Source organism: Papaver somniferum, chromosome 10 (assembly GCF_003573695.1).
Source record: "Papaver somniferum cultivar HN1 chromosome 10, ASM357369v1, whole genome shotgun sequence".
NCBI lineage: Eukaryota > Viridiplantae > Streptophyta > Magnoliopsida > Ranunculales > Papaveraceae > Papaver > Papaver somniferum.
In genome coordinates, this window is record NC_039367.1 from 31,666,630 (window position 1) to 31,690,568 (window position 23,939).

The 23,939-nt window shown below is 36.9% G+C and overlaps 1 protein-coding gene and 1 long non-coding RNA gene across 3 annotated transcripts; both read right to left on the reverse strand.

Annotated features, from left to right (window-relative positions):
- Positions 1–9,481: 9,481 nt before the first annotated feature.
- On the reverse strand, positions 9,482–13,249 carry LOC113317093. 2 transcript variants are annotated; one of them, XR_003343237.1, is made up of 7 exons: positions 13,123–13,249; positions 12,624–12,705; positions 12,055–12,185; positions 11,842–11,960; positions 11,101–11,159; positions 10,833–10,987; positions 9,482–10,340 (listed from the first exon to the last, which is right to left on the reverse strand). It is a non-coding gene; the product is annotated as an uncharacterized LOC113317093 (long non-coding RNA). The 2 variants fall into 2 exon arrangements; XR_003343238.1 differs by having other exon boundaries at positions 10,833–11,019.
- Positions 13,250–13,585: 336 nt separating this feature from the next.
- Positions 13,586–15,336, reverse strand: LOC113318985 (F-box protein CPR1-like). Its single transcript, XM_026567289.1, has one exon. The coding sequence runs from the start codon at positions 15,091–15,093 to the stop codon at positions 13,792–13,794; it is 1,302 nt and encodes a 433-aa protein (XP_026423074.1). The 5' UTR covers positions 15,094–15,336; the 3' UTR covers positions 13,586–13,791.
- Positions 15,337–23,939: the final 8,603 nt, after the last annotated feature.

A 23,939-nucleotide genomic window follows, 5' to 3' on the forward strand; every position in this document is an offset into this window, starting at 1 on the left:
TTTGACATATTTTTAGGTAAGAATGAAAAAGTGAAAAGTATCACTTTTCTTGAAACGAAGGTTGTAATTTTTTGTGAAATATAATTGAAATAAGAATCTAAAATGCAGAAGCCTAGCCTAAGTCATCGAAACAAGAAAAAACTTTGAAGCTAGATGCACTCGAGAGTTAGGTGATTGAATCACAAAAAGATAGAAAATCGGGTAGTACTCTATTGCAAGGCAAATAAGAATACTGCAAGACTGTAAGAGGAACCCGCATTTACAAGGCCAGACTTAGACATTAAGGGAGACTGTGAGTTCAAAATGGGGACGCCTACTGTCAACTCAAACCTACAAAGAGATTGCAAGTTGTCGAAATGTGTAGCGTCTTAAATGAAACTTGATTCAACTGAGCCGTCTCTCAGCAGCTCAAGGATTCAAGTGCAGAGTAGGAAACTCAGGAGATGGCAGGACTTTGGGAGCACTCACAAAGGTGCACAAGTTGAAGTAAAAAAGAGTGTGTGCTGAAATGGGGGTTGTAAAGCTCGAGAAACAGGTTATGCAGAAGTCTAGAAGGTTATCTTCCCCTACACACAATAAAAATCTTCTAAGATGAGTCGAACGAATTATTTGGCTACTCTAAAAGTTTATGTTGTAATTTCCTAAAGCATTCCAACAAGCCATAGCCCAACTTTATAGCTAAGCTTTACTTAGGTGCTCAAAAAGACAATATGCCAATCTTCCTTATAGTGCTTTGTTCACTGAACATACTGCCTTTCAGAGACCTTGTTCTGATGGTTAAGTTGTATCCACATCTGTAGTGGGATTTCCAGAAAGGTCTGATGAACAGTGTCAGGCCATGAGAAATTCCATCAAACTCGGAACAACAAACTGCTAAGCAATTTAGACTGTAGAAGGAAACTTCAATTACTATTATAATCGTTTAGATGAGCTAAATGCATTGGTGAATATCTACTATGTATAATGAACACGTGAAAATAAAACAAGACCATAGATCCTAATTTTGGCAGAGTGTGTGTCATTTTGCTTGACCTGCATGAGCATACGAATCTAGGGCATACACTGACAAAGATTATACTTACTAGTGATGAAGACAAAGTTTTCTATTATTTCCTACTCAAACAGCTGTTTTATTTCAATCGAACAAACGCAAAAACCTCATATCACACACTAAACCTCAAAATCGTTGATAGCACTCTAAGAAGCATGAATTGTATAGATTTCCTAGAAGGTTAGAACCGCTGAGAAGGTTTTAAATTATCAATGACTATTCAGACTCCGTACTTGTGAACAAAAAAATGTTACTTCGCATTATAAAACAAGACTAACTGAAGCCAAAAAATTGAGCAATTAACATCTGAATATATATAGCTTAATAAAAGGCCGCGAGAGTAGTTCATATAAAACAACGTACCTAGAGATCTTTTATTCTGTGCAGCTGCTTCTTTCAACGTACTCCAGTATTCCTGTATTTGCATTTAGACCAACCAATGTGTTCTTGAAGCATTTTGGAAGACTGAAGCTTTTGGATCGTAATGATATATATTTGTCCTATCGCCACCATAGCATAGAAGCCCACCACTCTTTTGTAAATGGGATCCAACAAGATTAAACTGTTTAATCCAAGTCATTCCATGATCATCCTTGTTCTTCTTTAACAACCATATTTCAAAAGAGTAAAGAGACCTATCATAGTTTCTACTGATAGGAGAATAAAACCTATCACTGTTTCCATAAGTAGCACATAACAAATCACCCACAAGCCCCAAACTTACACGATAACCACGTCGTCCCAAAAAAGGTGGTCAAGGAAATTGACTGAACTTTTCGTCGGCCAGATCAAAGGCAACAATAGTGTGCTCTGTGTCGAGCCAATGAACAGCTCCATTTGCAAACACACCGGATAACCAAGAACATCTAAAACGATGGCTAATTTTCCAACAACTCTCCATCCTTCACCACTTCCTAGAGTGTAAACTTCAACCTGTACATGTTCCTTACGTAACTCGTACATCCTGACAACCTTGTACACATTAGTTGAAGGAATGTAGCCAAATCCACATATCATGTGTCTTTGTCTTTCGAGTCTAGGAAGCATAACATATTCTCCAGTGACAGGATTACAGATACAATAACTCGGGCTGTCATCACCATAGTATGCATTGAAACAAACTAAACCATTAGCAGAACCAAGAACATACTGACCTATCGGAAAGTTACAACATGGTTAACTACCCCTCATTCTAGGAGAGGAGAGAGGAGAGAAAGAGTCGGTCTTCTGTAGGTTTCTCCATCGGAAAGTTTTCAATTTCTTCGTCGGAAAATGGTTAACTTCAACAGAACGATAGATAATGATGGTTTCATTACGGCAACAAGAAGAAGATCAAGAACTGTTGGGAATGTATCGAGTTCGACTAGGGGCGGTGAAATTATTGACAGTGGAAGATCAAAAAGTCATACAAGAGAAGGGAAATCAATTAAAGTAGAAAGAAAAATTATAGGTGGATCCATGGGAAAAAAAGGCTCGAGAGACATCATACATCTTGCAATATGGTCAGGTAATAGAAGATGGTTCTGCCGGCTTAGTTTCAGGGCCGGAGCATGGTTATCACGGCTCTTAAAGAAAGAGGCAAATGGCAGTGCTGGAAAGTTGTCCAAATGGAATTTCAGAGAAGACGAGGACTGGTTGTTGGCTATTCGCAAAAAGAATGAAAATGGGGAGTTTATCTGTGTTCATGTATCCCATAACAAAGAGTATCCATCTACTTTGTATTTTCCTGCCGGTATAAATGGAGTTGGATGGTGGAGTACAGGGGTGTTTTTAGAAGGATTGATGTATGGAATTTCGAAGACATGGAAGGAGAATGAGGGTCAACAACCTGCAGCGACGATCATGACAACCGCTAATTCGGAATTAGACTCTCTGTGGCAAAGAACAATGGTGGTTGAAATGTCTGCTACAGAATTTGATTGGAAAGAAGTCGGCATATGGATGATGATGGACAAATTTGGAAAGAAGACTCTCTGTGACGGATTGAAAGCAGTGTTTACTATCAAAACTAATGATGAATTCTCTAGGATCAGTAAAATTGAAAAATGGAGTGTTGGAGATAAAGAAATTAAATTATATCCATGGTTTGCAGGAATTAATGAAATTGTCAGACGTAATCCAAAGGAAACTAACAAAGTGTGGATTGGTGTTGGTGGAATTCCATTTAATTTATGGGAGTACTCTACATTCAAAGCTTTAGGAGACAAATTTGGGGGTTCGGTGGAGGTCTGCCCGGAAACGTCAATGGCAACTGATTTATCTGAGGTCAGAGTGAAAGTTAATGGCCCGGTAAGCAATGGAGTATGGTGCGAGGATGTGGTTCTGGCGAATACTAAAATTTGGGTTGAGATACGGATGATCGGTGATGTTGTGGAGACTTCAAAAGCCGAATATAAACCTGTTGTTGTCAATAAGGATCGTATATATCAAAATAACAAATTTTGGCACCAGAGGAGGGAACTAAGCACCGGAATTGGGGAAGAAGATAATCTCGTATGTGGGAAAATGGCACTGGTGGGACCTACGGTCAACTGGTCACATACCCGACAAGTACGTTGCAGTCAATGTCCTACAGCCTATAATGGTACGTAAAGACTTTAATTCAAATTTTGAAACTGCTCAAAATGCAAATGATGTGGCAAACAAAATTACAGCTCACTTTGAAACGTTTGAAAATGAAAATGATGTAGACCATGTGGTAAACAAAGTTACAGCTCCTAAACGGGTTTACAAAGAAAATGGGCCTTCACTTTTGGGCCAGAAACAATCTTATGTTCCAAATGGAAACACAGGAGACTAGGCTGCTGAACAAGGTTTCGGTTTTTCGCTGGAACCGGACCAAACCAAACCAATTAGGAAGAAACCAAACCGAACCATTTACTAATGGATTGGTTACGGTGTAGAAAGTGGAAAACCGATAGTATTGGTTTTGGTTTGGTTTGACCTCTAAAACCGAACCAAAAGCCATTGGAAAACCTATTAATTTTTAAACTTTGTTTTACCGAGTATTAGATTCTACCAATTGATTTAGAGGATAAATAGAAACCCTAAATCTAATATGTCATTATGATACACTCCCTCTTTATCTTTCTCCTTCTCTCAGTCGCCTCCTTTCTCCACCCCCAACTACAGCTGCTGTTACTCGACTTTTTTCTTCCCGTCTTTCTTCTTTTTTATTTGTCAATAACTAAATTAAGATATATTATATATATTTTTTTAATCTCTAGAATTAGAGTAAGCTTTAACTATTCTTGATATTTTTTTTATTTATTGTTTTTGTCTGTAAATTTGTGTAAACCAATACTATCGGCAACTACGATTTTTTTATCTGTAAATTTGTGTATTTTTTTTTTTGGTTTGACATAATTATTGGTTAACCAAAAACCATTGGGACAAACCGAAACGAATTGTAACCATTTGAAACCCGAACCAATGATTAATGGATTGGTTTGGTTTAGATTTTTAGAAACCAATAGTATTGGTTTCGGTTTTGGTTTCGCTAGAAACCGAACCAAAACCGACCATGAACAGCCCTACAGAAGACAGTGTCTCCACTTCAGTACCTGTTGAGTTTGGGACTGGGGGGCATGTTTCAAGCTCTGTTTCCCTGGATCATTCCTCGCTAAGAAGTTTAAAGAAGAAATTAAAGACCAAAATGTCTCATGGAGTCCCTCCTGGCTCTAGTTTATCAGAATATGGCGACGTTTCAAGCAAGAACGGTGGTGGCAGAGAGATGGTAACATACATTTGGTGAGGGAGACTAGTACCACATTGGACAGCTGTGACGTGAATGAAAACATGCGCAAGGAGGTTTCCAACGATAGTGACGATGCGGCATCTCAAACAAGTAATGGGAAGAAACCAACACGGATTGATAATAGTGGCGGTATAGAGTTGGCAAAAGGTGTACATGAAAAATTCAAGGTACTCTTTAGCAAACTCAAAGAATCCGGAAGTTACTCCGGGATTGAATTCTCTCACAAGGAAATTGATTTTGCATCAAATACAATTCTTTCCCATGCGAACGCCTTTAGAGATGAATTTGTCAAGGGGGATAGTGCCGCAAATTAAGATTTGGTCATTTGGTTGTCATAGTTTTTAATGTTTAATATAGTATCTTGGAATGTTAATGGTCTTGGAGATCCGGATAAGCGCTCCAAGTTGAAAAAGCTTGCGAAATGGTGGAAGCCTATTATTTTTATGATTCAAGAGACGAAGCTTAGTGCTTGTACCGAAGATACTGTGCGTCAATGTTGGGGTGTAACTCCATGTAAGTGGATAGCTTTAAACTCTTACGGAAGATCGGGAGGAATTTTGTTAATATGGAACTCGGACATGATTGAAGTCGATGACTTTCTTGAAGGTATTTTTACTATAAGTATTTCTTTCCGTAATTTGGAAGATAATTTTCGTTGGGTTTTGATCGGGGTATATGGTCCTTGCATTGTGAATGAAAAAAAAGAATTCCTTATGGAGCTTGCTACCTTGCACGGTTATTGGGATAGAATACCTTTGTGTTTCGGTGGAGATTTTAATGAGATAAGATACATGGTGGAGGGAAGAGGTTGCCGTAGAGCATCAAATTCAATGAAACTCTTTGATAAAATGTGTAATGACCTTGATCTTGTGGATTTGCCTCTTTCCGGCGCGAAGTACAGTTGGAGTAGGCCGCCTAACAAAAAGAGCAAGATTGACCGTTTTCTTTTCTCTTCGGATTGGGAAGATCACTTTCCAAATATCATCTTCAAGCGCCTTGCAAGACCTTTTTCGGATCATTTTCCTATTGAGTTATGCTCATTGGACTCGTATTGGGGGCTTGTCCTTTTCGATTTCAATTAGCATGGCTAGAAGGTACTAACATAATCCCTTTAATGCAAGAATGGTGGGAATCATTTTCTTTTGTAGGTACGGCCGGTGAATATTTTGCAAAGAAGTTAAACGCTTTGAAGGAGAAGTTGAAGGTGTGGAATAGAGATGTCTTTGCGAGCATTGATAGGGCTTTAGACACGTCTCTTGCCAAATTGAAAGAATTGGATGATCTAGATGATGAGAGGGGTCTTACTGAAATTGAAGAAGACATGCTAGTGACGGCTAAAGTGGATTTTGAGGTGGCTCATCGTCGTCAAAGCATAATGTTGAGGCAAAAGTCAAGAATTAGATATTTTAGAGATGGCGATCGTAACACCAAACATTTTCATCGAGTGGTGAAAGGTCATAGAGCTTTTAACAACATCAACAACCTTCGTATCAATGGACGTTGGACCGGAAACACGGAAGAAATCAAGATGGGTATGGAAAATCATTTTGAGATAGCGTTTAAAGATTTTCAAACAATCGTCCAAGAATCAAAAATATGTGTCTAAAACGTATTGATGAGAATGCAAGTCTTTGGTTGGAGAGACCTTTTAGTGAAGAAGAAGTCAATGATGCAACTAAAGATTTGGGAATTGATCGTGCTCCGGGTCCGGATGGATTTCCTATGAAGTTCTTTATTGTTTGTTGTTATTTCCTAAAAGAAGATTTGATGAGGGTTTTCGAAGAATTTCATGACCACAATGTTCTTCATTCGTCTTTGAAAAACAATTTTATTGCGCTTATCCCTAAGAAGGCGGGTGTAGAGGAAGTAAAAGATTTTCTGTCAATTAGCCTTATTGGGAGTGTGTATAAAATCATTTCAAAGGTTTTGGCGGAGCGTTTAAAGGTATATCTTCCTATTCTAATCTCAACAACTCAATCTAGTTTTATTAAAGGAAGACAAATTCTTGATGGGGTATTGATAGCAAACGAATGTGTGGATTCTAGAATTTGTCAAAAATTACCGGGGTTGGTTTGCAAGCTTGATTTTGAAAAGGCTTTTGATAATGTGATTTCGAACTTTTTAAATGAAGTCTTATTCAAAATGGGGTTTGGTGGGGTATGGAGGGCTTGAATTAGAAATTTCTTAACATTCTCAAAATTCTCGGTTCTTGTTAACGGATCGTCTTTCGGTTACTTTGGTAGTGAAAAGGGACTTCGTCAAGGAGACCCTCTTTCTCCTTTTCTTTTTACTATTGTCGGTGAAGTATTAAGTTGTATGTTGAGCAAAACACAAGAACATGATCAAATCTCGGGTTTTTCGGTCAAGAAGGGGGGAACAAAAATAAATCACTTGCAATTTGCCGATGATACTATCATTTTCTTGATGCTAAGAGAGAACAAGTTGATGCCCTCCGCTACCTTCTTCTTTGTTTCGAGTTAACTTCGGGTTTGAAGATAAATTTATCTAAAAGTAGATTATTTGGAGTCGCGGTCGAGGATGAAGTTGAAAATTATGCTAACATGTTAGGATACAAGTATGCGAGTTTTCCTAGCATATATCTTGGCCTCCCATTGGGAGACACGATTTTAATAAAAGTATTAGATTCAAGATTGGAGTGGGTTAGAAAACTAGATTTTGGGAATATTTTTGGCTTGGTGAAGGAAGATTATGTGATATGTTTCCTTTGGAATATGAAGCTTAAAGGACCAAGGAATTTGTAGTGGCTAGTATGTACGACGTTAGGGAAGATGGTGTAAGGTGGAAGTTTATGTCTAGGCAAAGATATTCTCAAACCATTTCAAGTGAAGTGTTATCAATATCAAATCTTCTTTCTTCCATCTCTATTCAAGAAGGGGATATGGATACCCGAATTTGGGCTGGTAGTAATCATGGTCAATATACGGTAAAGGATGGAATTAAAGTCAACGGCGATCAAGGTGGGCCGGATTATCCATCCAATATTGTTTGGAGTAACGAATACCCTCACAAAATCAATTTCTTTATTTGGCTTCTTTCTCATGATCAAGTAATGACGGCGGATAAACTTTTACGAAGAGGTATGATGTCTATAGTGTTTGTCGTTTTTGCGAGGAGGACGATGAATCAAGTATGCATTTGTTTTATGGTTGTTGGAGAATTCCGATAATATGGGAGTATTTTGTTGAAGGGTGTCAATTTGGATGGTCATATGACCCTAATATCATTACATCTATGAAGACTTGGAAGTTTAATTGGGGAGACGAAAGACTTAGTCGAATATGGAATAACATCCCGGTTGCTATATGGTGGTGTATATGGAAAGAGCGAAATGCAAGAACCTTTGAAAACAAAAAGAAAACTTTGGTAAGCCTCATTAGAGATATCAAATTGCAAGCATTTTTTTGGGCCGAATCAAATACAAAAATGTTGGGGCTTACAGCAAATATAGTGATTTCTCTATGGGATTCATTATACCGGCCTCCGTCATAAATTATTTTTTTATGGTTTTTTTTTTGGGTAGCCGATCCCCTTTCGGTTCCCCTTTTTTGTTCGGTTATAATCATTAGGTTAAGGTACCCCTCTTAAGTGCCTTTTTTCAATGAAATTTCTATTTGACCGATCAAAAAAAAAGAATATACTGACCTGTAAATGTAGCCGGAAATCTAAAATAGGCCCTTGCTGTTCTAATACAGGTGTCGGAAATCTCATCGTTATTCAACATAATGTAATCTATTATTCATGAAAATAATAAACCCCAACCTATCAGAATGGTCAGCAACATTAAGACGGTTTAAGTCAAGCTGAGAGAAGGATGGATGACAAACAAGATTTTTCCATGGTTTCGACACCAAACTTGCCCATTGGAAAAATCCTAGCTGAAAGGAAAAAAGAGATTTAGAGCAAGGGATATGGGTAGTGTCACCCTTTCAAATGAAAGAGTGCCCTACCAATTTAAGCAAATTAGGCTCTCCTATGGGTAGGTTTCAACCCACTTTTTCCCCAAATCCTTCCACACACTCGTTCAGACGAACGAGTAGTTGGGAGTTTCACACTAGCGGGGGACTATTCCCTGTTAGAAAAAAGAAACTTTAGTGCAAAACGGGGGACAGTCCCCCGTTAAAACCTTTCTTTTTCGTCTTCTTTTTTTGACTGGGGACTATCTCCCGTCAGAAAAAAGAAACTTTTAGTGCAAAACGGGGGACAGTCCCCCGTTAAAACCTCTTCTTTTTTTGACTGGGGACTATCCCTGTCTATGTAGAATTTTTTTAGGTTTTTTTATTGACGGGGGATTTCCCCAGTCTAAGAAGATTTTTTTTTTTTTTTGGACGGGGGACAGTCCCTCGTCTCCCATGTAGTGTCTTTTCTTTTTTTGTATTTGTCCATAATAATTTCACTCGTTCATCTGGGCAAGTAGTCTTTCATACGAAAGAGTTAGTCTCCATTTGGAGACTACCCATAGCACATGCTCTTACAGGAGAAACAGTAGTTAGGGTTTGGAATTGGAGACAGAATTTTGAAAAATGAAATGGTTCTTCTTTTGGGTTTGAGCCTTTGAGTTTGAGGGTCGTGTTTGTTAGCTTACACGTGTTTGTACCCCCAAGCTAGCAGTTTATGAACTGTTGGATCATAATATTAAATTGATTCCAGCCAGATTGCAGCTATAAAGCAATTTTATGAATTTGGCACTGTTGCACTTGAACTTAGAACTCAGGATATTACAGTAACAAAGTCGAGCTTATTTTTGCTTTTGTTAATCTACAACGAATCAAATAAGAATAAACGAGCTGTGTAATACTTATCCTTGAAAAGTGAAAGTATCACTTTTCTTGAAATATATGTGTTTTCATCTATTTATATATTTTGCTAATTGTTGTAAATGAGCTAGATCTGCCGGCATTCTTCTAGTTATATAGTCTCAAAAGAGAGCGGCATACCGGGCAAGTACCAACCTTGTTGAACCAAGGTATGAAACATCTAGAGTGAAATGCACGTTCGCACCATGTCATGAGAACATCACTGCCCATAAATAAGTCATCCAAACATATCGCGCAAGTTTGTCCATGAAAATGGTCGAAATCATCTGTAAACACCATACTCCCATGTATGGCACTGACTAGTAAAGCTCCTTTTGGGAGAAGGGTAGCCCCATAACATGACAGATTTATTGAACCTTGGAGGAGTGATATCCCAGGTTTGACAGTCTAAAAAATTCTGCACACTTAGCAAGAGCATCAGCAGCTTCATAACATGACCTTGCAACATGGACACATTCGACTACTCTAATTACTTCTGGTTTTCAACTTATATCCGGAAGGATGTTATGGTCTTGCCATTTAGAATAAGCAAACTTAGAGGTTGCAGCCTCTATGACAGACTTGCAATCTCCTTCCACCATTATATGGGTAGCTTTATTCTTGATCATCCAGTTTGCAGCTTCAAGCAATGCTAGAGCTTCAGCTTGAGCAGCATCTCTAGCTCTCATAAACTTCACCATTGCCCCCAAATAAGATCCTGCGGGGTCATTAATAATTAGGCCAATATCAGCAATTTTTGTATTCATATCAAAAGCAGCATCAAAATTAATTTTCCTCCAATTTTGAGAAGGAGACCAAATATGTTTTCCTAAATCCTTTCCTTTAGACCTGCAAGCATTGTTAGAATCTGCAACAATTATGTTATACTTTATGCAGAACAATTTTAAGCATTCTACAATGGATTTAGGTTTGACTGTTTTGTTTTCAAAAACTTTCAGACACCTATGCTTCAGTATCTGCCACATTATACAGTGGCTAAAAGGCTACCAAGAGCTGGTCTACCAAATTTGAAGTACTTCTTTGAAGCAGTATCACCATGAGAATAGAAATTCGCTAGTTCCTAATGTTCTTATTCTCAGCCAGGAGTGTTATGGGACAGACACTAACCAGACCAATGAATAAATGATATATCTCCAACAAGAGTATGTTCTTACAAACAACTAGATTTGAAAAGGAGAACAACATTTACCATCACAGATGTGCCGGCCAAAGCTGCAGGTGCTGCAGGATATTCAGAGGCACCTCATGCCACTCATGAGAATCTCTCTATCATTGAGAGCAAAACTGGGAGCCCATTTGGTGAAGCATCAAGCCATTTAGAATACGCTCCGATTGTCAAGCACACTGATAAGGGTGCCAAATGGAAAACAAGTCAACTACAAGACAACAGGCGTCAGAAAAAAGAAAAATAATAATAACTTTTTTCCATTTAAACTTGCACATAGATTATTAATCACCTGTCTGAACTCTGAAGTAATCGAGGTTGAAGAGGGAGTTTTGGAAGAAACGCCATTACCTGTCAGAAAACATTTTGACCACACAATATTATATTGTAAACATACTTGTCTTTCAGTTACGAAATTGAACAAAAAGTCAAAGACCGTCTAATATAAACGATACGGGGAAAGTTGAAGCGCATAGATACCATACTACATGGCTCAACCTCCTATAATTCATCGTGTGAAGAGGGAGGACAGATATTCTTTTCACTAGTAGATTTTGTTAATTTTTCTTTTTCATTTTCTTTATCTTTATAGAGGTCAGGTTCTTACCCCTCTCCATTCCTGTTTTCATTTCCTTGATCAATAAACTGCCTCTCTGTAGGTTTCCGTTGATCAATAAATGGCATGCTTTATATTCATGATAATGTAGTGTATGGTGATGACAACATAACACTCACATAAACCTATCCAAAATGACATAAAACTTTGAGAGTGCAAAGCCCAACCTTTGAGAACTCCACAGGTCAGACTTATGCGGCATAAGGATTTTAGAATCATCATTAAGCAACAAGGAGATGGTAGTTTAGGTTTTATTAGAGAAAAATGCTTTGTTTTACAGCTAGATAAGGGACCGCTTCTAAATTAGTCGTGTCTCTAGTGCAAAAGGTTATGTCTGTTTGATATTTCAACCATGTAGAAAAATAGGTACCAAGGCAGGATAAAATTATAGAGGACTTCTGGAGTTCGTAACCACACCTGAGGCATTACTTCAGCTTCAACAATCGAAACATAACTTGATATAGCTCGGATACAATATAAGAAGCTTCTGAAGGGCGCCAATCCCAAGTTTCGTCACTTCTAAAGCTGTGAATGGCCTTAGCAAATGATTAAAATCAAAAGTGAAAGGGTATTCAAACAGTAGGAAATTAAAAGTTTTTATAGAATCTATTTGAGGACAGCATAACTTACGAGTGCATATATCTACTTCATTAAGGAAATGGACTCGTCACCTCAACGAACTTCATGTAAAGAATTTTTAGTGTCACTTCATTACCTAGGACTAATGCAGTAATTCTGCATCTATCAAACATCTCCGACAGCTGGCAATATTTGAGCTTCCATTAGTGTCTCAAAAGTAGATGCCAAGTTTAACCAAAATAATTAATATGAATACCGTGGATGCAGTATGCCCAGAATACACGACGATGTCCCGTGGTTTGTAGCAGGAATATAGCAAAGATATATTTTAATCATATGAGTGAGGAATCATATTCCAGTAAGCTACTGAACCTCTTTAGCCTAGATCAATATATATTCCCCGACCCGTGCATAAGCTAAGTTTTAAACTTAGTCAGACTTGGTAATGCAGCTAACAGTAGATAAGAAAACAACCTTCGCACAATTACCAAAGTTTCAATGTAGGAAAAATCTAACATCAAACATGCTGTTCCTCTGATTCATAGAACATGAAGATCTCATCACTAAGTACAAACAGATAGATGAATGGCAGACAACATTCAAAGTGTGAGTATTATTACCATATCTGGTTTGCTTAAATTCCCTGAGGTCCTCTCTTGAAATGTTTTCAAAGTTATGAGGATACTGAACCCTGAGGCTAACCTGTACATGAGATACTTGGAACTCTCAGAGGTAATCTTTATGAATAACAGAAAACCAGGCAATTTGATAATATACATCAGGAAAGTGGCGTTCAACTTGCAAGTCAGCTGCTAGATGCCAAAGTGTGGAACAGAGTGGAAATGCGGAAGACATTTAAAATCGTAAACATCTGAACATTCAACAAAAAGTTGAAGCACGGCAGATACAGTTATGGCCTGGAATCTCTGAATTGCACCAGAACGATCTAGACATGTTGGTACCTATAGTACGTGATGTTCAGATCACATAGGGATGCCATTCTACTGACCCTAAATAAACTGGGTGATCTGAATAGGAACTGCCTCATCAACCGAACCATATTAAATTGACTAAGCAAGAAGTACAAGTGAAACAAGTGAACTTAACCATATTAAATACCTTCGAGGAATCCTTAAGCTGCTCCCTGAGATTCAAAACTTGTTGGGTCACAAGTGATTGGATCAAGGGCATGTGAGCAGCTACACCACCAGAGCATCGAGCCGATGTGTAGTTTAGCAATTCAGAGATGACTGCAGTAACAACAACAGCAAACAAAAAACTAAAGGAATATGTTACCCAGGCAAAAGCACATAACAAATGCTTAGTCAACATCCATATCAAACTATGTGAAACGTTTGCTTGCAGTCGATAAGCATATGTGATAATATGCAACAAAATTGACTAACTTTCTTTCTACAGACATAGATTATTTTTCACCATTTTACCCGTGAAAAAGAAAATCATGGACTCACACATTAGTCGTTTCAGAATAAGAAGAGTGGCCATCACTATATTTATTGATTGGAGAAAAGGGACTCTGCAAAAAGAGAAAGATTGGCACAATGCATGCTCCATAAACACGTAAATAAACTGATTTATTCAAAGTAGATCTTTCTCTAAAATACAGGTGGTAACATCAACTTCCCACTGACCAACTCAGGAATTTGAAGGTATCAGTACCACGTCTTACATTCTCCACATTGTAATACATGATGACATAGAAAGAGGAGGACGTGTTTAGTAGACATTAAACAAAAGCTACATCAAGCATGAGCTCTTATAATTCGGTTAAAAGTGAACTCCATAGATATATACCAATACATATATCATAAACATGGAATTAAATATACGATCACACCATTTTTTTGTGTTACTTATTTGGGCTAATGTGTCTTCAGTCATACTCTTATATTCTTCCACCACGTAAGTACCAGAGTTCAAAGAAACTAAGCTTTCAAAATAAGTCTCGGCGTTCCTGAATCGAACATTGCCGATTTTTAGTTCTCTAGCACTTCCATGTTTTCGGTCATACAAAACTAGAATATCATCACTCAAGAGCAGAATCTCGTCGTACTTAAAAGACCGCACAAGCCTAAAATATTTCTGTTCATTGATAATACTCTCATGGGTGATGACATGACGCTTAGTCCAAGATTCTCGAACTCCATAATCCAGCATCTCCCATACTTCAGAATAATTCTTAACACCATTAACATCTGTCTTGACAAGTAAACATAGACACCCTTGCAGCACACCTAGACACATATCCTTATTCATCTCCGGGACTTCTCTTGGTAGTTGCATTTCTTTGAAATTCTCATCACTGATATCCAAAGAGAGTAATAAAAAGTTGTGATGTCCTAAGGCTAACCAATGAAGGTTTCCATCAACAAGTACCCCAGAAATATGCATATCACTAAACCAATAAGGTATGGTTTTCTCAGTTTCCCATAAATTTGATGCTAAAGAATAGATTTGGACTAGAGTAGTATCCTTGCTTCCAGGACCTTTTACACCTATTGCCAACTTGTAATCATCAGTCTTGTGATCATAACCCAAACCATGTACGCAAACATTGTTTCTAGTAAATCCAATTGGTGATTCAGGTAATTCTTTATATTCTCCTGTGGCTGGGTTCCAAAGACACAATACATCCCTATTATAACCACCGTCAACAAGCAACCATATCCATATGCAAATGAGACCATTACATGAACTTAATAATCCAACACAATGATGTGGGTGATCCACTTTAATAACATCATTTTTAATTTCACACACAGGTGATGATGGTAATGAATCATAACCTATGGAGTAAAGGTCACAACCTTTTTCAAGCATGAGAATAGGGTTACTTTTCTGAATTGCAATATGGGTTTTAACGAAATCGGAGGTTGAGATTAGGGCATACCAATTCTTGCAAACACACTTACAAGCTAATAGCGATTTCACTGGTAATCTTGAGAGGATTTCATAGCGTATCTCTTCTGGAATGCTTGACATTACTGATCTTCTTCTTCCACCACCAAATTTCCATACAAAATGCCTATGAGCCATTTGTATTTTTGTTTTTGCCCTGATTAAGCTCATCTTGAGCTTCTTTTTCAGCAAATCTGGAGAAATCGGAACTTTCAATACACAAAATGTTCAAAACCCAATACCCCTCTGTGACGAGTTCAGATCGACGAAGAAGGAGAAGAAGAAAAAACCTAGGGTTTTGAAGCAACAGTTGCAGTCACGCTAATTCTTTTTTGGAGTAGAGATTTCAAGTGAAGACTGCTGAAACCATGATCAACTTCATTTGGAACTTTTACTTACACTTCATTTACTTCAGGATAGTGTCCAGAGCGGAAAACGGCATCTTGTAATTTGAAGTCCAAGACGGATGTCACTTTTGATAAGCCGTAAACTAGTAGTTCCGAGTTCGAAACCCTTTGCCGATCCAAATCCTTTTTCCTAAAATTACTGAAAACTAGACAGTGAGAACATCAACTCCAATGATCCATATCTAATTTGATTGTTTGCTTGTCCATATGGACGGGTAAACTTAATTTCTCAGAGTAAATTCTATGAAATGTGCTCCCACTATGAACTCAACAAACATGAAAAGCGGGTGGCAGAACCAACAAATTTAATGGCTTGTTCAATGTGGACCAACATGAGACGCGTGTCTCATTTAAAACCTTGCGGGCTTACAGAACTCATAGGCGGGTAAAGCAAAACCATGCGCTAGCGGCTAAACATCAAACGCCAACGGCTACATCTGAATAGCTAGAAATTCTCATTATCCCGATGGCTAATACTTTTGAGCTCTATAAATACTCCTCACTTCAACTCCAAATTCTCATATTTTACACCTCTAGTCTCTTTACTCTTCTATGAGCTAAAAAATAATAATAATAATAATAATAATAATAATAATAATAATAATTCAGTTTAAAAAATAAACTTGTCGAAAGATGTATGGACCCTTGTTAGTTCAGGAGCTCCGTATACTGCAGAAGAAGATGAAGTTATTTGTAGAAACTATGTTTTGTTACCACAACATCTTGCTTCAGCATACTATCCGGGTATGAATTTTTGGGCGGTTATTCATGACGGGTTCTGCATCGACACCTGTAACCCGGTTCGTCGTGTTATATGCGACATAGAAAATCATTTTCAAACAATTAATAAAGAAGTAGGTGAGTTTGTAGATTTCACCGTGCTAGTCAATCGATTTAGACTAAGGGATGAAACTGATGCTGAGATGGTAAGAAAATCTTTAGATGAACGGCAAAGATGGATAAATGTGATTTTTCATTTTGAAAATTGTTTCGAAATCTTTAAGGCGTCGAATGATTTCAACCCATTCTTGCTAGTCGTTGTCCCACCTAGTACATCTCAGTGAAGTTAATGTGATGCTTAATTTTAAACATATGTAATTTGATTTCAACAAACAGTCGTACTTTTAATTGATTAAAAATATAATTATAAAGGTAGCAGAATTAAAAGTTATAATTTCTCTAAAGTCGTCCATTATTATCTTCTGGACCTGGAGTCCATTCTCGAAGACCCGAGATACCTCCACTCACCAACAAACTTTGGAAATATTTTCAAGTGGGAGGAGATTTTCAAGGACCTCTAGGCGATTGTTGGAAAGTACTCGGTGATCCAAACGTATAAGTGGTTTATTGTGGTGGTGTAACAGTGTAATAAGGTTCATTTGGGTTGTAGAGCGAGAATAATGATGAAATGTGTCTCAGATCAGGTTGTATAACTTGAGGTTGAGAAATGAGAACACTTTGTGGTGAAGTACTAGGTGCTTGTGTATCTCACACCGCTACATCATTATCGTGTCATGATCTGTTGCTCATGATAGAATTGAAAGACTGTGAAAGCACATCGGCATTTATAGTTGAACTCAATCAAAAGATTGTGTCTGTATGACATCTTCGATACACATTCAAGCATGTAGACCCCTTTACTGAAACATCCAATGCATATCGTTAAGTTGTCTCTTCAACTCGTCATTACTGGCATCCACATTGTAGTAAGGATAATCACGTTCCATAGCTTGGGAAACAACGGGGATCATGGTTGGCTCACCTTGTGAAGTAATACTTGGCATCTTCCAACAGAGTTCGGGCAAATTTGACGAAGAATATGAAGAACTTATGTTCGCGGTGGGGTAAGTCATAAAGCATGGATCTTCTGGAGGCCGCTGGCTAGGAACGATGTTTGTATCAAGACCTATATGTAATAACCCTGAGAAATCAAACTCATAGATGTACATGTTGTGTGTAATAATTACAGGTTTTACAATCGACTGGTGCCAGTTGACATATGACACTTCATTAATATCCTCCCATGTGTTTAGTTCACACCTCACCCACGGCGTCATTCTCTCTCGAACGAAATCTAATGTGGAGGACTGCATCTTGTGCGGCGAGTTAATTGCAATTGCATAGATACCCTGTAATTGGAACAATATTCTTTATCCAAGTACCAAACACCTCTATCCAATTCCAGAGTGTAAAATAAACTCTCCGGAGAGAATAATCAAGAATAGCTCGTACTTTTGAAACTCTGGAAAATTAATGTAACGGTGGACAACAACATTTTTGTGGCTCCGAGGCATCTGTTGATACCTCTAAACAAAACTGGAAACCGAGTCGTTGCTACCACTGCCATTCACCCAATTACTTGTGAAGTACATGTCAAGTATTGGAATTCTATGGCTATCGTCTTTAAGAATCGGTTTACCAACACGGAAATAGGTATACCACAATACTTCAAATTATTCTATATTTTAGTATTTTTGACCATGTCTGTTTTTTGTTCATAAAATTATTAAAAATGATAATTTAGATATTTACCTGTATAATGCCTCGGAATCCAGTGAAGTTAGGTATTCCTATGGACGCTTGATCCATCCCGCAATACATTTCTCTTAAAATCGCAGACCCCCAATCATAATGTGGTGCTTTTTCAAGATCTTCTAATGCTCCAAGCCAACCAATATGAGAAACAATAGTTGATTTTTGAAAGAACATCTAACCCATCAACCATAAGATAAACACTCTTTCAAGTTCAAGATACTCAACTTAATTTGTTGAGTTTTCCTTGTACATAGGGAAACGCTTAAACGATGAACAATGTATTCCACCTCCTTTCAAATATTTATGATCTTCACGTACACATGATTCTAAAAACAAGGGAAGGAGCGTCTTCCATTTATCACGAGATACACATTCGTTTTGGTAGAATGGTACAGCGCTCTCTCACTCCACTTGGAATCCCACAAATGAAACACAAATCAAAAGGCGTAATCCCTATTTACAAGAATAATATCAACTATAATTAATTATTTTGGATGATGTAGTAATTTCTTTTAAAAAAATTCATTTTGGTTAAACATACTTACCAATTTCAAAATCCATGAAATGAAACGTGTGCGTGGTTGGCCACCACCTTTCTACCAATATTTTCGTAATTTTGTTGTTGTGTATTCTGGGTTTCATAAAATAAAACGCATGCCAGGGATATCTATTAACTCTTGCTTGGACTCCAGCGGGTAGACAAAAGTAAACAACATTTAATTCTTTAAATCCACCTCTTATTTTATAATAATTCTCAGACCACTTTTGATGCCCCGATACATGACCTTCAACTAATGCTGGAGCAGCAACGACACTCGGCGAAGCAAACTCGTGCTTCACGATTCTGATTAAAATCTACATCTGTGGCAGGCCTCGGTATTTTTTTTCATGATTCTGATCTCTTTTATGTCTCAAACTGTTGACGGCATCTCATACCAGATTGCTCATTATTTTGTAGCAAGATTTTGTTTAAAAGAATAGGAAGAAGAGAGTGGAGTGGTGTGGTGTGAGTGAAAATAAATCCAAATGAAGGATTTTATAGCATTTGAAAGTTGTAGCATCTGAGAAAAGATCCATTGGGTTTTTACCCGTTGGCGCTTTCTATAGATCCGCCCGAGGGTTTTATGTGCCCGTCGTGAGTTTTGTTGGCCCGAGCATTTCTTCACCCTCAGCTCATTGCTTTTCCCTTAGTGAAAAATCGTGTTTGGCTATCCATCTGGCTTGGAAAAAAAATCATGTTTGTTGATTTCCATATAAATTGCCCTCATAGTGGTCAATACACAAATTTAAATAGGGGACCCACTTTATTACATAAACAAATAGTGGGAATGTTATTTATGCCCCTAGTATCCATGGGATTTGCACGAACACCCTTCATGGGTATCTTTCCAATGGGATGAATATCCATCAACGTCTTAATGTCCGGTTTTAACCTCCACAACATTTATTAGTCGGAGATTAAATAACTTTCGATTTATTCTGTTTTCTCGAAGAAAAAAAAACGGAGAGAAAATTTTCAGAGAGAGCTCAGATCAGAGAGAGATGAGAACTGAATCTCCATTGAATCTCCATTTAATTAATCAATATTAATCTTGATTAACATGCAGTTTATTCTCCATTGAATCTTGAATCTAGTTTGAATCAATCGAAATCGGTGAAGGAGTTTCAAAGTCAGATTTGGTTTATTCTCCATTGAAGAAGAAGTTTCTGATAAATGTTCTTCAATTCAACTAAAATCAGAGTTGTTTGCATATTCGAATCATTGAATCTGAAGATTTACTTCAGTAAACTTCTTTCATTATTTGAGTTTTATTGAATCATCGATTGCAGAGGTCTACTTCTAATTTCGGGTGATTGTTTTTAATCAATGAATAAAGCGGCTTAGGGAGCAACGCAGTGATGCAAAATGTCTTTTTGTGGGATACGTCATCATACCTATATGTTTGGGCTACACAAATTTCCATTCCATGTATTTTATCATTGACGCAGATGAATTTTTTTTGGTATTCCAGATAGGTACAAGTCTAATTTTTTCTAGAAGATGTGGTTCATATGCACATATGTGATGCCATGACAAAATTGTCGAGTTTTATGAAGACTATCTTGGTTTAAGAGGGCTTAGTGCATAGGAACCCATCTAGATCTTGCATCTAAAGATACCATGACTAATACTTGATCAGTCACGTACCTATATTTTATTCTAAGCATATCATTTAGTACTTAGCTAGACAAACTCTTATAAATATATTACACTTAGTAGAAGTCGATTCAGGAATATTTTAATATTCAGTTGTAATGTCATGTTCATTTTGTGCTAGCAATTATAAAATTATATTTTTTTTAGGTCTGTTATGTACTCTTGGGTCTTATATCTTGGTGTAATATCAGTTCCATTTGTAACTTTTCATACCATTAGTATTTAGACCGAGTCTCTTATTCACTTTTAGGTCTCAAACGCATATGCGACAAAGAACGACTCTCCTACACATGTATCATTTATCGATTCATGTATTAAAAGGGGAGATTTCTTATGTATGGATCTGCCACTTTATTTAATGCGAGTCTTTCACTATTTAGTAAGACAATAAATTTGTGTTATTAATTTGCAAGGAAAAACATATTGTACATATGATGTATGCAATTTCATCACGCGCATCACTTCTCACCGCTAAGAAAGATTCAATTCGCTTCACATTACTAATATCCAAGGGAATGACGTAGGATTCAATGCTTTACATTTTTATATTTATTTATTTTGTGTATTTTTTGCTGGGTGTTTTTCAGATGTTAGTTTAAACCATAAATGTATAGTCTTTATAAGGAGGCTTCATAGTATAGTGTAAGATCTCCCAAACATGTTTAATGCAAATGACATGTTTAATGGCCATAAAATGACTGGTGTAAATTATATTAACCAACGGATTAGTTTTTTTACCACAGGTTCGAGTATTACAAATGTGTAACCAGACCAATTATACATTGATACAAGAACACAGTCAATATTTGTTTATGAAAACAGTCAGCGGTTCCAAGAATTAATGCAAATATAACACTTTTTAGGGATACGAAAGAAGAGTTCTCAACTCTGATTCAACTTTTCAAAATTTCGAAAATCAATTTCACTAAATTTATTTTTAGCACAAAATGACAATCAATTTAAATAATATATAACCTAACACCAAAAACAACTCATAGCCCCGTGCCGTTATGGCACGGGTCATATCCTAGTGCAAATTTAAAGAAAAATAAATAAATTGAAAATATTACTGACCAGTCTGACCTATTAGTTCTGAGACTGAGAGAGTATGCAAAAGAAACAAATGGAGAAACTTGGGAAGATGATAACCCCTATTGAGGTTTATGTAGCGGAACTTCAAAGAGTAACTATCCTAACGTAATAGATCAAATTGATTATCCGGGTAACAATCAAAGAGTCTGACCTATTGTTAATGGAGGAGAACATTCAGTAGAAGAGCCCTAATTTACTTTGTAACGGAAGAGAATTAAGTGCAATAAGATATCAGTGATGATGGGTTCGGTAACGAAATAGGGGATTAAGTGCAAAAGAGATATGGGACGTCGGATGTTCGCATAAAAAATGGGTGCATTCTCAACCGCGATTTGTCTTTTGCACTTCCAGAGGAATGGCAGCCGTCGGTTAGGGAAATAAGCTTATTCACGTCCGTCGGATTGGCCAAAAACCATTTGTTTTTGTAAGATAGACTAGAAAATTACCGGTGCCGAAACGGACCGGGATTTTGATTATTGTCATTAATAAGTTATGGTGAGGTGTTTTCCTGTGCCAATCTCCAAGTGGTCTGATGGTTGGCATGCTAGTTGACAGCTAACGTACGATTAATATTCTGATCAAAACAAACAAACAAACAAAACAAAAGCATACGATTAATAACGAATTTCAACACACCCAATGCCATAATAAAAGCTCAACATTTCAGTTTAGTTATTCATTCCTGAAACATCATATAAATAAAAATGACCTAGCACCACAAAATTTAGATGACCGCTAACATAAGACACTCTAACCCATTAGGAAAAGCAACATCTAGAGTTGCCTAATGTGCCCCTTGCCATCACCTGAGAAACACAAACCAATTAGTCCAGTAAGACATAATAATTACATAAACGTCCCATAGAGAGACTACACTTCTTAGCTCACCATAAAATTTTAAAAACATCCTTTTAAAAGAGCTGAAACCGCAAGAATACATCTGAACTTCTAGAAAAAACAAATTTGGAATCACTTTACAAACTACTTCTAGAAATATCTCCATCCCTATACCTTCATACAAATGAGTTGAATTGGAATGTCTATAGAGATGGCTTTAGCATTAGTTAAGGAAAAGCATCAGAGATGCTGCACATTAGTTTAAAATGAGGTCACCGTTTCCAGTCAGATTGGTGGCCCTGTAAATTCCTTTTAGACCACCAAAAGAAGACACATACCCGCAGCCCTACTCAAATCCAATGAGTTTTCCAAATTTGAGAGCGATGAACAAATGTGGTTGCACTTGTGACTTCTTATACCCACTGTAAAACAAAGACATAGATTTATTATGAAAATTCAGGCACACTAAAAAGCGTTTTAACATTCGTAAACTCCATAAAGAGACTATACTTCCCTGTTCACGACTACATTTCCCTGTTATTACGAACATCTTACAAACAACGAATATTTAGGGATGGTACTTGGTAGTCTGAAATGCAATATAAAAATTGAATGTGTACCATTGGCAAAATTAAACAATGTTTCAAGAAAGGTGTTAAAACAACTGCATATCTTACTTATCCCCATAATTCTACATAATAAGTGAATTGAATACAACCTATTTACAAAAAGCAATCTAACTACAACATATTAACATGTTACTTAATAGATGCTCTCATGATCTAGCATCCATATCCATCTTTTAGAGAAGAAAACCCAGAAGGATAAAGTGAAACACCAAAAATAAAAATGTAGAAAACAAAGGAGAAACAATGAGTTCAAAGGATTTTTTTTTTTTTTACTCGGTAAAGATAATTTATTAGAATAGTAAGGAATGTTAAGACAACAACCAAACACGGAAGGAAAGAAGTGTCCAAGGCCAGACATGATCCAAAGCAGGGAGAAAGAAACTATCAAGGAGGGTTGAAAAACAACTCCTTCCATTTAGAAATTACATCACCAATAGTTATCCCTGCCATACAAAGGATAAATAGAGTTTGATTTAAAAAAAAATAGACGTTTACATACTTCTCTGTGAATCATGGCTCCAGAGATAATGTTATGAAAACCCTTACTTAATACATCACCTATGGTAACTTCAACATAGACTCGTAAACATACCGCCCACATTTTTCAGCTCACCTTCCCTTGTATTTAGGACTTTGCGCACAGATTTTCAACAACAACTTAACGCAAACAAACATAGACTTAGCCCTATGATTTTCTGACAAAAGTCTTGTTTTGGTTAAGTATTAAAAAAATGATCTTTGCTCAAATTGTAAATATGCATCTGACAAACATAGAGATATATAAACTCTTTGGCTTCTACCCTAGTGGGTAGGCTACAAAGAAGTGATATAATTATCTAAACATTTTCTTGTTTGTAGTTGCTAAAAAAATTACAGATCTTAAAATTAAAAAAAACATGAAGAAAGAAAAAGGAAAAGGAAGTTCGGAGCAAAATGAACATTAAGAAATTAACAGACACAATAATGGAAAAATGAATAAGCAGTTACAAAATTGAAAGTTGAAATAATCTAAAAATAGAATGCTCATAATTCATATGCCATAAACTTGCCTAGTTTTCTTATTTATACTTGTGTCATTTTATGAATTACCTTACTTGTGATTTTTCTTAAGCCGTATCATAAACATCAACCTAGGCATTTCCTGCATCCTGTTTTCAAAAAGCAAAAGGGTGAGAGCTCTAATCAACGTCACTGCTCTGCAATATATAGGTTAACAGTGTAAAAAGTATAAGTTTTAATTTTATAGATATACTTTAATTAGGATCTTGAACTACATGATAATCACAAGTATGCATAGTGGTATTAGAGATGTACCTTTAC

Excerpts from the sequence above, each read along its gene's own strand:
- LOC113318985 (XM_026567289.1), bottom strand. The coding sequence starts at position 15,093 with ATGAGCTTAATCAGGGCAAAAACAAAAATACAAATGGCTCATAGGCAT.